Source organism: Mya arenaria, chromosome 16 (genome assembly GCF_026914265.1).
Source record: "Mya arenaria isolate MELC-2E11 chromosome 16, ASM2691426v1".
Taxonomy (NCBI): domain Eukaryota; kingdom Metazoa; phylum Mollusca; class Bivalvia; order Myida; family Myidae; genus Mya; species Mya arenaria.
Window position 1 is genome coordinate 48,617,224 of NC_069137.1, and position 18,134 is coordinate 48,635,357.

Below are 18,134 nucleotides of genomic sequence, written 5' to 3' on the forward strand. Positions count from 1 at the left end.
TGGTGTATTTTAATTGAAAAATAAAAAATCTTGTTATTTTTTTCGGATTGTATTTGATGTCATGCAATGTCCTCTGGTCAGTATTTTTAGATTAACCCAAACAATTCACAAAATCATTAATAGCGACTTTTGGAAACATTTTTTTTCGAAAGTGTATTTTCCACCAAAATCAGATCGAGCTCCTTTAATCTGTAGATTTGAACATTTTAAATTTTATGGAGTTTATAGGTCTTTGACCTTCGAACCCTGCCTAGTCGTGACTTCTGGTGAGCGACCTAGGCCCCCAGGGCCCCTTCTTTATATCCCTTCCATCCACGTAGCATTGGTTTCTACAGACCGTTTGTCCGTTGACCGCCATAAGTTTGCCCGCTATTTTTCCCCTGAATTTGAATTCGGTTGGATTTCAATGAAACTTTACATGAAGTACTTGCTACTTTCATTGCGCATATTGCCCGGAAGTTCGGATTGTAAATTTTAGCGGAGCTATCAGACGAGTGATTTTAGCTCAGCTCATGTCGTGAGACATTCGTTTTCGACACGCGGTGTTCAATACAAGCTCTATTAACTAATGAAGTATAAATGTATAATAACTTATTATATTATTTCAGATGAAGGAAGCAATTAGGAGAAAAAAGGAAGCAATTAGGGTGCTTGCCCAGGTCGAAGTACGACATTATTGTCAGATGTTTAAACGGATCGTTCGATGTCCCTGTGAAGAAACGGACACCTGAAGAGAATAATTGTTTGGCCATGATTAGAAAACGTAAGGACTTCGAGCTTGGTGACCGGGGTTCTTTATTGTGTGGCGGAAAGCAAGTCCTTGTGAAAGAAGATCTTCCTAGATTTGTTGAGAAGATGTTCATGGAAAACAAAGGATGTGGAGCAAGGGTTATTTACAACAAACTGAAAGTAAATTACACGGGGTTCTCGGAACAAGCTATCCTTGAAATACTGTACAATAGCAAGTATTACCATGAGAAGTATCCGAGATTTACAAACAAGCCAACGCCAAAGACAATTACAGAAGAGGAACCAGGCAAAAGATGGCAGATTGACTTAATTAACATGAAAAATCAAAGTGTTAGCTACAAGGGGTCCACATACAGTTATATTCTACAAGTCGTGGACGTTTATTCTAGGTACGTTATGCCAAAACCCCTGAAAACGAAGAGTTCGCGTGAAGTTGCAAAGGCATTAGAGGACGTGTTGATGGTTAACCTTGCCCCTGACATCATCCAATGTGACAACGGACTGGAATTTAAAGGCCCTAGTATGAAACTTTTGTTGAACAAGTACAACATCAAAATGATCAATAGTAGGCCGTATCATCCTCAATCACAGGGCAAGTGTGAAAGGTCAAACAGTGTTATAAAGGCCAAGATTCTATTTGCAACAAAAAGTAAACGTGGATTTAACTGGGTCGAAGGGCTTCAAGATTTAGCCTATGCCATAAACACAAGTTTCAAACGAGTTCTTGGGGGTCTCACGCCCTTTGAAGCCTACTACGGAAGAAGTCATGTTTTTACCAAAGAACGTCATAGTTCTCGTGAAATAAAGAAAACCATACGGCGAGCAAATAAAAAGGCTTACAGGTCGCTGTTGAAAAACGCAACTTCCCCAAGCAAGTACAAAGTAGGAGAGACAGTATTAATTCGCTATCCCTTTCGAAAATCCAGGGTGCCAACCAAAAGATATGTTATCGAAGGCAAGGTAGAAAAAGTAAAACGAAATGGTGTTTATATCGTGTCATTTCAAGTACCGAACAAACCCGAACTTGGATTCGTAAGCAAATCGGTTGGGGTCGAAAACATGACTAGCCTAACTGTTGCGTTAGAGAAACAACGAAAAATTAAAAAACATTCATTAAAACAGAACCGCTCAGAGAAACAAAATCACAGAACTAAGTACTATCATGTTTCAACACACCATGAAAATCTGCAGTTGTTGGATGGGGTGAATATTGCCATGGACCCAAATCCGGATGGAAATTGTCAATTTGCTGCTATATCGCATCAACTTGGTAAAATTGGTATATACAAAGACGTAGATGCTTTACGTAAGGAAGCAGTCCATCACATTGTAGAAAACAGATATTTCTATGAAACTTTTGTCTATGATGAAACATTTGATGAATACGTTAAGAATATGTCTAAGAATGGGACATACGGCGACAACCTCACGCTCATTGCACTTATGAGAGAATATAATTTGCAGTGCCTGGTAGTTTGTACCCGAGGACTAGAACACTCATCAATTGTGTCAGCAGATGGAAAGTTCGATGGTGATGTTGGAACAATTGCATTGGGGTATTTCCCAGAAGGATTTGGCATGCATTACGTTAGTATCCGTATCAATCAACGCGTGTACAAGGACATAATATCACGCTTAGAACAGTCGTATGACAACGGTGACTCTGGCGACAGCGCTGCGTCTGGCGACAACGCTGCGTCTGGCGACAACGCTGCGTCTGGCGACAACGGTGACTCTGGCGACAACGGTGACTCCGGCGACACCGCTGCGTCTGGCGACAACACTGCATCTGGCGACAACGATGACTCTGGCGACAACGATGACTCTGGCGACAACGCTGCGTCTGGCGACAACGGTGACTCCGGCGACAACGGTGACTCTGGCGACAACGGTGACTCTGGCGACAACGGTGACTCCGGCGACAACGGTGACTCTGGCGACAACGGTGACGTCTCTGTGTGTTCAGCCCTGAAAGAGCTTCAAGATATGATAAACAATAGGAGGGCACAGAGGCGAACGACTTTTCCATTTCTGATGTTACCACTTCACATTCAAGTTGAAATTTTTAAGTTCTGCATACAATCAAACCCGTCAATCCAGTTTGTGTTGGCGAAGGTCGGCAAACCCTTTAGAGATTTAATAAGGTCAATGAGTTTGCAAACACCTAGAATTTACATTCGGCCGGATATTGGACTAGATACTAGTAACAGAAATCCTGTTAGCGTTCGTTTCCTATTAACAAGAGCGGGCAGAAACAGCGGTCTTATTTCGGCAATAAAAGAAATCATCAAGGGGCCAAAATGGGCAAACGCATGGCTGCGTTTGCGTGTTAGTGGAATCGGTTGGTATGATATCATAGATGTCATGTACAGACATTACAGGTGAAATATACATGTATATCGGTGTTTGGAAACCTGTTATGTTATTTTTGTGATTGATGATTATGTTCTTCTACCGGAAATTTGTTGTCATTTGCTCATTTAATGGTAACTTTTTACGAAGCACATTTGGGATATTTTGGCTGCTACTAAAATGAATGTATATATGTATATTATGTCTGGTCAAAATGCTACAGTTGGATTAAAATTTAAATGCTGTTCTATGTTCTTCAATATTACTTTGAAAAATCCTGTCAGTATACCAATAAATGAAAAAAGTACAAGTTTGTTGAATCTCTTGAATGAAACAAATTATAAAATACAAAATGTAAAATGAATATGTGATGATGATGATGACAAAACATTTGTGATGATGATGATGGTAAAAAAATTGTGATGATGATGATGGTGGTGGTGATGATGATGACAGTGGTTATGATGATTGGGGTTTGATGATTGTGGTGATGATGATGATGATAATGATGATGATGATGATGATAACAAACGTTTTGGGATGATGATGACAGCGATGTTTATCGGACGATGATGATGGTTATAATGATGATGATAAGATTTTAGATGATGATGACGGCGATGTTTATCGGCCGACGATGATGATAATGATGATGATGATTACAAAATATTTGTGATGATGATGATGGCGATGTTTATTGGCCGATGATGATGATGATATTCTCATCGTCGTCATCATCATCACAACATCCTCATTATCGACCGAAAACATCGCTGTCATTATCATCACAAAAAAAACTTTTGTGATCACCATTACGATCATGATAATGGATATGATGATGTTGGTTTTGATGGTGATGATGATGGTGGTGTTGGTGAAGATAACAACGATGATGATCATTGGGGTGTTGATAATTGATGTGATGATGATGATGATGATGATGATGATGATGATAACAAACGTATTTTGATGATTATGACAGCGATGTTTATCGGTCGATGATGATTATTATAATGATGATGATTATGATGACAAATGTGTTTTGATGATGCTGACGGCGATTTTTATCGGTAGATTATGATGATGATGATGTGCTGACCGTCGTTATCATCATTACAAAACTTTTGTCATCATCATCACCATCGACCGAAAAACATCGCAGTTATCATCATCACATTTTTGTGATCTTCATTACGATGATGATAATGGTGATGATGATGATGGTGTTGATGATGATGATGATGACCTTGATGATTGTGGTGATAATGATGGTGATGATGATGACAATGATGATAAAAGTTTGTGATGATGATGATGACGGTAATTTTGATCGTCGTCATCATCATCAAAACTTTTGTCATCATCATGACGATGATGATGATAATGGCGTTAATGGTGACGATGATGATGTAATTGATGATGATGACAATGGTGATGATGATTGGGGTTTGATGATTGTGATGATGATAACTGCGATGTTTATCGGCCGATGATAATGATTATAATGATGATGATGAAAAAAGTTTTTTATTATGTTGACGCCAATGATTACCGGCCGCCGATGATGATGATTATGATGATGATGATGATGCTGATGATGATGATGATGATGATGATGATGATGATGATGATGATGATGACGATGATGATTATTTTCATGATGGTATTGATGACGTTGATGCAAATTGTAGTTATGATGATGATGATGATGATGATGATGATGATGACGATGATGATGATGACGATGACGATGATGAGTGTGTACCATATTCGGAACGAATGTGGTACATTTTTCATCCGAATATGGTACAAGTTTGTACCATATTTGGTCAGGCATTTTACCCCAAAACTGCAGATACGTATATGGTACAATTAGACAGTTGTACCATATTCGGCCGAATATGGTACAAATTTGTACCATATTCGTTTTTGTACCAAATACGGTCCGACAATGCTATATATTCAGCCAGACTAATGCATCATGCTAGCTATTCAGCCAGACTTACAGCATTATGCTATATATTCAGCCAGACTAATGCATCATGCTAGCTATTTAGCCATACTAACAGCATTATGCCAGCGTTTAAACCAAACAGAGATTTTTAGCCAGACTTACAGTAATATGCTAGCAATTCAGCCAAGTTTACAGCGATATGCTAGCCATCCATCCAGACTTACAGCAATATTATAGCTATTCAGCCAGACTTACAGCAATATGCAAGCTTTTAAGCCAAACTTTCAGCAATATGTTAGTTTTTTTAGCCAGACTAACAGCAATATGCTAGCAATTCAGCCAAGCTGACAGCAATATGCTAGCTATTCAACCAGACTTACAGCAATATGCTAGCTATTCAACCAGACTTAGAGCAATATGCTAGCTATTCAACCAGACTTACAGCAATATGCTAGCAATTCAGCCAAGCTGACAGCAATATGCTATCTATACATCCAGACTTACAGCATTATGCTAGCTATTCAGCAAGACCTACAGCATTATGCTAGCTATTCAGTTAGACCTACAGCATTATGCTTACTTTTCAGTCATATTGACATCACCATGCTAGCGTTTTAACCAGACCGACGACAGTATGCTAGCTATTTAGTTAAAATGACAGTAGTTTGCTAGCTATTCAGTCAGACTTACAGCATAATGCTAGCTTTTCAGTCATATTGACAACACTATGCTAGTTATTCAACCAGACCGACGACAGTGTGCTAGCTATTTAGTTAAAATGAAAGTTTTTTGCTAGCTATTCAGTCAGACTGATATCAGCATCCTATCAATTTAGGCCAGACTGGTAGCATTATTTCAGCTATTCAGCCCGATCTAGAGATATTTGCTAGCTACTCAGCAAGACTGATAACAGTATGCTTGCTTTTAATCAGACCGACAGCATTATGCAAGCTATTCAGGTAGTTTGGCAATAGAATGCTTGATATTCATTCAGACTGATAGCAGTTTTCTAACTTTCGGCCTGACAAAAAGTATTTTCTCTTATTAGCCAGACTGACAGCAGAATGTTAGCTAGTAGTAATTTAGTCAGAATTAGCATTATTCTAGCTTTTTAGTCAGACTGAAAGATTGTGCTAGCTATTCAGTCAGACTAACGTCATAATGCTAGCTATTTATCCAGACTGACAGCAGTATGCTAACCATTCAGCCAAACGGACTGCAGCATTCTAGTTATTCGAATGGCCAGATTGAGAGCGGTATGCTAGCTTTTAAGCCAGACTGACACCAATATGTTATATATAAAGGAATCTTTCGGCATTTTGCTAGCTTTTCAGTTAGATGGATGGCAGCATGCGAGCTATTTAGCCTGATTGACAGCAGTATGCTTCTTATTCAGCCAGAATGACAGACTAGTTATTCTGCCATTCAATTGTTAGCTTCTATTCTGAGAATCTTTATTCCGACAACCTTAATGTGCAAAGTCTTGTCATAACTGTTCAAGTTTTTGAAAAGCATGTCCTTGAAAATACCACAATAAAGGTGCACCCTTCCCAAGTCAATAACTTGAAATAAAAGTAGCTAAATTCGGCACTTTAACATAAAAGTTGCTTAAACACGAACCCTTGGATGAATGAAAAACATTCTTTAAGTCACGCTACGTCTGGATAATGGAATGTTGCATAGATGCATACTTGAAAAGGCATTTGGTGCATATTAATATGAATTGTTTAAGCTTGGCGACCCCGTATGACTTTGGTATTTCAGTCGAGCCCCGTCAGCTAGAAGATACTTGGCTCTATATCAACGTTGGCTCAAACTTCCCAAATGAACCAATTCTCAATTGGTTCAAATTTCCCGAGGCTCGGTGTATATTTACCGGTCCCTAGGAGCTCGAGCCAATGGGTTTTCACTGTTCTTTGAAGTAATAGAAACATATGTATTTATGGACGGTTTGCAATGTCAGAATAGATCGCGTAGTAATTTAAGTTTAGCTGTTTTACCTAAAGACTTTATTCTTAGGAATATTAATGGTTTATGCTACGGTTTATATAATACACTTTACTTAGAATCGATTTGAACTTTTAACACAATTAACACGTTTTAACACTACAATCAATTAAAATTATTACGTTATTAATTCTAAGAACTACTTCTACAAATGTACTTTCATACTTTCGAGGTTGTTTTCGATTGGAAATGGCCGAGGTGTTCCGATTGCTATTTTTGCGTCAAAAGTTCATTCTACATCCCTTTTCAGCTGGGTAAAGAATATCCTCAAAGATTCTGCGCGGTTGTAAGCCAATTCTGATTGGCAAATTATGTCGTTTAAACTAGTTTTGTTTGGCGGAAACCTATTTAACTAGAACACTCTCAAACTGTTGGAGCTCGAAACCCACAACATCTCGGGTGAGAGGCGGACACCTATACCACTAAACCACTTTTATAATTGAGAATTTTGAGGCCACAACCGCTCGGGTGAGAGGCGGACACCTATATCACTAAACCACTTTCATAATTGAGAATTTTGAGGCCACAACATCTCGGGTGAGAGGCGGAACCTATACCACTAAACCGCTTTCATAATTGAGAATTTTGAGGCCACAACATCTCGGGTGAGAGGCGGAACCTATACCACTAAACCACTTTCATAATTGAGAATTTTGAGGCCACAACCGCTCGGGTGAGAGGCGGAACCTATACCACTAAACCACTTTCATAATTGAGAATTTTGAGGCCACAACCGCTCGGGTGAGAGGCGGAACCTATACCACTAAACCACTTTCATAATTGAGAATTTTGAGGCCACAACATCTCGGGTGAGAGGCGGAACCTGTACCACTAAACCACTTTCATTATTGAGAATTTTGAGGCCACAACCGCTCGGGTGAGAGGCGGAATCTTTACCACTAAACCACTTTCATAATTGAGAATTTTGAGGCCACAACCGCTCGGGTGAGAGGCGGATCCTATACCACTAAACCACTTTCATAATTGAGAATTTTGAGGCCACAACCGCTCGGGTGAGAGGCGGAATCTTTACCACTAAACCACTTTCATAATTGAGAATTTTGAGGCCACAACATCTCGGGTGGGAGGCGGAACCTATACCACTAAACCACTTTCATAATTGAGAATTTTGAGGCCATAACATCTCGGATTAGAGGCGGAACCTATACGCTAAACCACTTTCATAATTGAGAATTTTGAGGCCACAACCACTCGGGTGAGAGGCGGAACCTATACCACTAAACCACTTTCATAATTGAGAATTTTGAGGCCATAACATCTCTGGTGAGAGGCGGAACCTATACCACTAAACCACTTTCATAATTGAGAATTTTTAGGCCACAACCGCTCGGGTGAGAGGCGGAACCTATACCACTAAACCACTTTCATAATTGAGTATTTTGAGGCCACAACCGCTCGGGTGAGAGGCGGAACCTATACCACTAAACCACTTTCATAATTGAGAATTTTGAGGCCACAACATCTCGGGTGAGAGGAGGAACCTATACCACTAAACCACTTTCATAATTGAGAATTTTGAGGCCACAACCGCTCGGGTGAGAGGCGGAACCTATACCACTAAACCACTTTCATAATTGAGAATTTTGAGGCCACAACCGCTCGGGTGAGAGGCGGAACCTATACCACTAAACCACTTTCATAATTGAGAATTTTGAGGCCACAACCGCTCGGGTGAGAGGCGGAACCTATACCACTTAACCACTTTCATAATTGAGAATTTTGAGGCCACAACCGCTCGGGTGAGAGGCGGAACCTATACCACTAAACCACTTTCATAATTGAGAATTTTGAGGCCACAATCGCTCGGGTGAGAGGCGGACACCTATACCACTAAACCACTTTCATAATTGAGAATTTTGAGGCCACAACCGCTCGGGTGAGAGGTGGACACCTATACCATTAAACCACTTTCATAATTAAGAATTTTGAGGCCACAACCGCTCGGGGTCAATTTGCCCTGCTCTATATGTTTGTGTTAGTGTCATACGTCTACATGTATGTTTATCCAGTACACGTATTTTCCAAGTCCATCTTTCTTGTGATAATCCATTTTTCCTATTCTACCATTCCTCTCCAGTCATTCCTATCATCCACTAATTGATATACTAATTCCACTTTCATTTTCGCTTTCACTTTCTATATTTACTAAAGTAGTTCGCCTCGTGCACAGCTGGTGGCGGTATTTTCCTCGTGCACAGCGCACTCATATTTTGTCGATGGAGACGTAAACATCGATTGATAAATTTGGAAACTTAATTGTTTTATTTCTTTATAAAAGTGTATTTGGATAATTCCAGGTATGATTTATTACTTTAATATACATGTTGTCATTGTATAAATTTGTCTTTTGTGCAATTTGATGTATTGGCACTCATATTTTGTCGATGGAGACGTAAACATCGTTTGATAAATTTGGAAACTTTATTGTTTTATTTCTTTATAAAAGTGTATTTGGATAATTCCAGTCGCCCTGAGAGACGAACCATTTTCATTCGCGACACCTATACCACTAGACAACTCTCATCCTTGTGGAGGGTATTCATCAATCTGTCAAGGCGAATATTGTTAGGAACAATATTATAATATTACCTTTACTATAAAAAGATCGTGAAGACGAGAGTTTTAACACTGAAATTTGTTCTTATATTGTTTTCTATCTTATGAGGTTTTAATGTAGTTAAATCCATCATGATTTCAAAAATATATGTTGGCATACTTTAAATGGGTGATTTTATACTAAACGAAAGGTTCATCCATCACACATTCACTATAATGCATCGTCCAATAAACATTTCCGAGTATACTTAATATTGTTAACCTGCATACATAGTTTGAAGTTTGTTTGACGGCATTTATGCATCACCATTTCAATAAGTGATTACCTTGCGATACCATTATAACACCTCATAAACGACTCGATGTTATAATGATACAACCACAAATAAATGGAATGTTTATAAACATTGTTTAGACAAGAGCAGTAATGTGAGGTGCGTCCATGCTTCCCGGTTCATTGTTTTGAGTGATAAACGTCCTCGATTCGGTGAGTATTACCACTGTTTTCTTTATGTTTCAACGATAATTTTTAGAAACGACCTTGTGCACCGAATGAAGAGCAATTGCTCGTTTACGAAGACGCTTGTTTTGGATCAAAACAATGTCTGTATTAACATATCTCGTGAAAACGATGCAAGTTCTTACTAGGCTTCCCGACTCACTCAATGCATTTTTTGCTTCAAAACAACTATTTAATACCGTTCTCTTGCGTACAAACCCCACCCGATGTTTTGTTTTGGGCAATAACAGTTATTGCTATTGTTTTCCGAATGCAGACAGCCAATTTTGGAGTTAAATCGGCTCATTTACGAAAATGCTTGCTGGTTCATTCTGTACATTTTTAGAACCTAGGTTCATCCCAAATATGGAAGATCTATGGCACATTAAATATAATTTATAAATTATAACGAATAAAAGGCGTCGATTTTTTTTAAAATGCATGTATATGTTCTAAAGCACGTCAAAGAAAGGTAATTTTGTTCAGGCAGTGTGTGTATACCTCGTGATAAATTACGTTATATATGCTACGTTGGAAGGCAACTTTTTGCTTAAAATGAAGACTTAAATCGAAGATAACTTTTCAATCACTGCACCATTTTAAATGAAACAAAGGGCAGTCTATGCCTCCTAAGGAGTCCCGCCTTCGTTGTTTTACCGGAGTTTGATAAGGTGATTAGTTTAATCAATCACTTCGACAAACCTGTTTCCAAACTAATGTTTTGAAGTGCTCTGTCAGACGGCCGTATTGTGAAAAAAATTGTCAAAGTGTTTTAAGAAACTCAACTCTCAATCAAACACTGGTAAACGACCGAAGGCGGTGCTCCGTTAGCGGCGTAGACTGCGCTATATTTCATTTAAAATGGTGAATAAATAGGAACGTTATCTTTGTTTAAAGTCTTCATACGAAGCAAAATTTTGTTTTCGGACGTAGCGTTTATGACAATATTTATCACGTGGTATACACACTGACAGGGCTCTCTACTTAAAGTAGAACTGTCATTATTTTTGGAGGTTATATTGTAAGTCGAGACACGGTTATGTCTTTACATAAAAGAGTTTAAAGACCTTAAATTGTTGACTGTTTCCTTCAGGTTGCGTCCCTTTTTATTTCGATTGCCAAAGTAAACATATAGCACACTCTTTAAGGTAAACTCTTAGTTCCTTTTCATTGCTATTTCCTAAAAAGGTAGTTTTAAAAAATCCACAATTTTATCTTACATTATTACATTAGCAATTTTAAAGGGGCTGTACTCCGTATGATGAAATAGCGAAAAAGAGAGAAAATTGTCGAAATCTGACATAAACTTCGTATCGATTTGTACAATGCATTGAAACTTACTAACCGAAGTACCACATAGTTCAAAATTAATTTATTTTTCGCAGTTTTTTCGTATTTTTTCAATTAAAAAAGATTACTAGGTATGTCTTCTTAGTGGAATTCATTCCCGTAATGCGTGATTCGCTAGTCGATGTCATCACGTGATATAACCTAATAGATAGTCAACCTCTAAAGAAGCGACCGAACACTCTAGAAACAGGTATTTCACGTCTCTAAACTCGAAAAAACACATTAGAAACCCCAAATTTGGACTCCTCAATTTCTTACTAATTTCCCTAAACACCCCCGGGGACTCTATTCCCCTACAGCTCGAAAACGGTTAAAGATATTTTTATGCGTTTTTTTATATAAAAGGGCGTAAAAAACTGCCATAGCACAAACAGCCAACAATTTTCAAAAAAAAATAACCACGCCGGAAAAAAAGTCTTAAAGATAACCTTTTTGTACCCCCGGGGAAGGGAGTGGTAACATTTTTCTAGACCTATTTTTGACACTGAACACGAAAATGAACACGAAAATCCACGAAAACCACGATAAATTTGAGAGGTCGAAACTGACCAGGGCGATAATGACCAGTCTAGCGCAATATTAACCACCTGGAATCTTTCCAGTGCGAAAATGACCAATAGACTCTAACAAAGTTAGGTATATAGCTCAAGTATTCCAACCGTTTAGGGTCAGCCTTCTTAGCACAGTGGATACCACACTGGACTGCAATTTTGGCGACACCGGTCCCAGCCCGGTCCCTGATTCGATTTCTTTTTCTACATTAATGATATGAAAGAGTAAAACATTTCCTTAAATACTTGTCTTGAATTTCTTAACAGAAAAAAATCTTTTTTGGTGCCAGTCTGGTGTATAGTGCCTTTAATATATAAAGAACCTCTATTTTTATTTTATCATCAAGTATGCAGAGTTCATTTATTATGTCGTTTATATGGACTACCTTAAAACGTCTTGTTTTTGTCTATTTAGATTTATGTTTGATCTCTTTTTTCGTTTCATCTTTTATTCCCTGAAAATATAAATTATACATCTGTACACCCTCTTATTTAATTAAATAATTAACAAAATTATTTTTTTGTGAAAACTAAAACAAAACGACTGGTAATTCGGGTAAATACAGTGTGCCATAGATCTTCCAGATTTGGGATGAACCTAGGTTCTAAAAATGTACAGAATGAACCAGCAAGCATTTTCGTAAATGAGCCGATTTAACTCCAAAATTGGCTGTCTGCATTCGGAAAACAATAGCAATAACTGTTATTGCCCAAAACAAAGCATCGGGTGGGGTTTGTACGCAAGAAAACGGTATTAAATAGTTGTTTTGAAGCAAAAAATGCATTGAGTGAGTCGGGAAGCCTAGTAAGAACGTGCATTGTTTTCACGAGATATTTTAATACAGACATTGTTTTGATCCAAAACAAGCGTCTTCGTAAACGAGCAATTGCTCTTCATTCGGTGCACAAGGTCGTTTCTAAAAATTATCGTTGAAAACATATAGAAAACAGTGGTAATACTCACCGAATCGAGGACGTTTATCACTAAAATCAATGAACCGGGAAGCATGGACGCACCTGACATTACTGCCCTTGTAAGTGATTACCTAGTAAAAACAAGATAAACAAGAAAATAGGTTGTTATCAAAGCGACGCATTTCTTTACTGATTTTACTAACTAGAGCATATTTAAACGAAGGACAAGTCGCTACAAATGTCCAGCAATACTAACAGCCTAATGTCTATTATTTAGCAAGACTGGCAGCAGTGTTCAAGCAATTCAGCCAGACTAACAGCATAATGCCTACTGTCCAGCCAGACTAACAGCATAATGCCTACTGTCCAGCCAGACTAACAGCATAATGCCTACTGTCCAGCCAGACTAACAGCATAATGCCTACTGTCCAGCCAGACTAACAGCATAATGCCTACTGTCCAGCCAGACTAACAGATTGATATCACTATGCTTGCTATTCAGCCAGAGTGATATCACTATGCTTGCTATTCAGCCAGAGTGATATCACTATGCTTGCTATTCAGCCAGAGTGATATCACTATGCTGGCTATTCAGCCAGAGTGATATCACTATGCTAGCTATTCAGCCAGAGTGATATCACTATGCTTGCTATTCAGCCAGAGTGCTATCACTATGCTAGCTATTCAGCCAGAGTGATATCACTATGCTAGCTATTCAGCCAGAGTGATATCACTATGCTAGCTATTCAGCCAGAGTGATATCACTATGCTTGCTATTCAGCCAGAGTGATATCACTATGCTTGCTATTCAGCCAGAGTGATATCACTATGCTTGCTATTCAGCCAGAGTGATATCACTATGCTTGCTATTCAGCCAGAGTGATATCACTATGCTAGCTATTCAGCCAGAGTGATATCACTATGCTAGCTATTCAGCCAGAGTGTTATCACTATGCTTGCTTTTCAGCCAGAGTGATATCACTATGCTAGCTATTCAGCCAGAGTGATATCACTATGCTAGCTATTCAGCCAGAGTGATATCACTATGCTAGCTATTCAGCCAGAGTGATATCACTATGCTTGCTATTCAGCCAGAGTGATATCACTATGCTTGCTATTCAGCCAGAGTGATATCACTATGCTTGCTATTCAGCCAGAGTGATATCACTATGCTTGCTATTCAGCCAGAGTGATATCACTATGCTAGCTATTCAGCCAGAGTGATATCACTATGCTTGCTATTCAGCCAGAGTGATACCACTATGCTAGCTATTCAGCCAGAGTGATACCACTATGCTTGCTATTCAGCCAGAGTGATACCACTATGCTAGCTATTCAGCCAGAGTGATACCACTATGCTTGCTATTCAGCCAGACTGATATCACTATGCTTGCTATTCAGCCAGAGTGATATCACTATGCTTGCTATTCAGCCAGAGTGATATCACTATGCTTGCTATTCAGCCAGAGTGATATCACCATGCTTGCTATTCAGCCAGAGTGATATCACCATGCTAGCTATTCAGCCAGAGTGATATCACTATGCTTGCTATTCAGCCAGAGTGATACCACTATGCTTGCTATTCAGCCAGAGTGATACCACTATGCTTGCTATTCAGCCAGAGTGATATCACTATGCTAGCTATTCAGCCAGAGTGATGTCACTATGCTTGCTATTCAGCCAGAGTGATACCACTATGCTTGCTATTCAGCCAGAGTGATATCACTATGCTAGCTATTCAGACAGACTTATATCAATATGCTAGCTATTCAGCCAGACTGACAGAATTATGTTTGCTTTTCAGCCAGACTGACAGAATTATGTTGGCTATTCAGCCAGACTGACATACTTATGTTGGTTATTCAGCCAGACTGACAGCATTATGTTGGCTATTCAGCCAGACTGACAGCAATATGCTAGCTATTCGGCCAGAGTGATATCACTATGCTTGCTATTCAGCCAGAGTGATATCACCATGCTTGCTATTCAGCCAGAGTGATATCACCATGCTTGCTATTCAGCCAGAGTGATATCACTATGCTTGCTATTCAGCCAGAGTGATATCACCATGCTAGCTATTCAGCCAGAATGATACCACTATGCTTGCTATTCAGCCAGAGTGATATCACTATGCTTGCTATTCAGCCAGAGTGATATCACTATGCTAGCTATTCAGCCAGAGTGATATCACTATGCTTGCTATTCAGCCAGAGTGATATCACTATGCTAGCTATTCAGCCAGAGTGATGTCACTATGCTAGCTATTCAGCCAGAGTGATATCACTATGCTTGCTATTCAGCCAGAGTGATATTACTATGCTTGCTATTCAGCCAGAGTGATATCACTATGCTAGCTATTCAGACAGACTTATATCAATATGCTAGCTATTCAGCCAGACTGACAGAATTATGTTTGCTTTTCAGCCAGACTGACAAAATTATGTTTGCTTTTCAGCCAGACTGACATAATTATGTTGGCTATTCAGCCAGACTGACAGAATTATGTTTGCTTTTCAGCCAGACTGACATAATTATGTTGGTTATTCAGCCAGACTGACAGCATTATGTTGGCTATTCAGCCAGACTGACAGCAATATGCTAGCTATTCGGCCAGACTGTGAGCAACATGTTAGCTATTCTACAAAAAGACAAGACTTAAAACACTACATTAGCTAATTAGCCAGATTTACAGCGGAATTTTAGCTATTCAGCCAGATTAGCTATTCAGCCAGATTAGCTATTCAGCCAGACTGACTGCAGTATATTAGCTTCTAGTATTACGCAAGATTAAGATATTCAGCCAAATTTACAGCAGCATATAAGCTATTCAGCCACATTGACATCACTATAAGCATAGCGCTAATCAGCCATACCGACATCAATGTATCCTATAGACTGACACCAAAACGTTATATAATAAGCAAGTTTGACATCATTTTGCTAGTTATTCAGCAAGACTGACAGACATATAGTATTGCCATTCAATTGTTAGCTTTAACTCTGGGAACATTTATTTCTACATCTTAACTACGCAAAGTCTTGTCATTGATAACTGTTCACGATTTGGAATTGTATGGATTTGAAAGTACAACGATAAAAGTTCACCGTTCCCAAGTGAATTACTTGAAATAAAAGTGACTAAATTCTGCACTTTTACACAAACGTTGCTTCACACACGAACCTTTGGATGAATGAAAATTATCTCCTCAAGTCATGCTATGTCTGGAAAATGGAATGCTGCAAAGGTTCATGTTTAAAAGGGATTTGATGCACATCAATGTGAATTGTGTGTGATTGGCGACCCCGTATGACTTTGGTATTACAGTCGAAACCCGATGACTCGAACACGCTTGGCTCAAACCTGATTGCTCGATATCAACATTGGCTCGAAATTTATTTAGATAACCGATTTTACTACTGAATGTAACACTTCCCGCTTCGCTCGAATGTTCCGAGGCTCGATGTATTTAAGCCGGTCCCTAGGAGTTCGAGCCAAGGGGGTTCGATTGTATTTTTAAGTATAGAAAAGGATCAATAAAAGCTATGTCGAGACATAGCATGACTTGAGGAGTTCGATATGTTTCTGTCCATAAATTTGAGAAGAACATAAAACTACTTACATAATTATGTTTTTGATGGAAAATATCAATAACTTATAACAAGATTGTAGCCCTGTATTTAATAGATGAAAAGGCAAAAATATTAAATGACTGGTGAGTGCTAATGTATTTACAGTGATCAACTATCGTCTCATAAGGAAGAAGAACCACTGTTTTCGATATTAATTCGTCCTTTGCAGTAAATTAAACATTTGTTTTGATATTTGGAAAGTAAAAGTCCATCTTAGACTTATATTAATTTATTGTAAAGGTTTGTACCTATATAAATAATAATTACATCACTTAATATATGGATGACCATTGGCTATGAATTTTCACATCAGTTTAACTGCTTTTGAACGCATTGATATGTTTTCTAATGTATTTAAAATATACAGTACAACAATATATACACTTTAAGACAGCACAACAATACATCTTCTGGTAAGACCGCCATCAAATAATAAATAAGATCTGTGCATTTGTCTTTGAAGGCTTCTTGTGATAGATAACTGCAATTACAAATTTATCATTACCTTATTTACGACTGCATGCTTCAATTTATCATTTCACAAATAAAAATACACTTTTGTGTTTTAGTTGACTTTTAATCAGTGCATAAACGATATTCAAAATAAATTTATACAGTGCGAGCGGCTAAAAGATCAAACAATGCTTGAGTTTATTTGTTTTATCTCAGATGGAATTTTTTAAGACTTTACCGGCCAAAACGAGTTTAGTTTTACATATTTTTAAAATTGAGTTTTATTAAACAGCAATCATTAAAAAAAAAGAAAGAAAATTATAGAACATTTCTGAACAGACATAATGAGATACATATAGAAAATAGGTCGTTTTTCAATTATTAAGCCAAAGTGTAAAGAAATAAAAACGGCATTTATTCATTTTTAGTAAGGACACAATCTTGCAATATCAAGTTATCTAATAGATAAATGATGCTTAACATTACTTAAAGTACATGAATTTTGACAAACAAATCGTTAAAGCTTTGCTAAAATTACTCATACATAACGCCTTTTGCAAGTTAATTCACCAATGAAATAATTTTCATAATATCAGTATATCTAATGCAAAAACTTCAAATATCGTCACAATTAATATGTTTATACTTGAACCAACATGTCTTGTTAACATGTTTCAGAAGAAAACGTGTAATGACTGCACTTTTCTTTACAGATGGGTATAGTCTTTTCTGTACATATGGGTATAGTCTTTTCTGTACAGATGGGTATAGTCTTTTCCGTACAGATGGGTATAGTCGCGATCACATTTGTTATATTTTAAATGTAACACTATGTAATGTTTTAAACAACTTTGTAAAATTCCAATTTATTAAATTTTAATTTGTTATTGAAGATAATCATAAAAGTGTAGTGGCTCAAGCACATGTACAAAATTCAAAAAGTCAATTGCAACTAATGTTGGCAAGATACACAAAATCGTTTCTAGGTAACGTATTTCACAATATGAGTAAACTCAACTAAATGCTCATAAAATGTTCTTCAAACATCATTCTATGTTCGAAATGATTGTCTGTGTTCAGTATACATATCTATTTA

The 18,134-nt window shown here is 37.9% G+C and overlaps 1 protein-coding gene across 1 annotated transcript; it reads left to right on the forward strand.

Annotated features, from left to right (window-relative positions):
• The first annotated feature begins 750 nt into the window (after window positions 1-750).
• Window positions 751-7,364, forward strand: LOC128221755 (KRAB-A domain-containing protein 2-like). Its single transcript, XM_052930356.1, has 2 exons — window positions 751-1,632; window positions 7,314-7,364. The coding sequence occupies exons 1-2, from the start codon at window positions 751-753 to the stop codon at window positions 7,362-7,364; spliced, it is 933 nt and encodes a 310-aa protein (XP_052786316.1).
• Window positions 7,365-18,134: the final 10,770 nt, after the last annotated feature.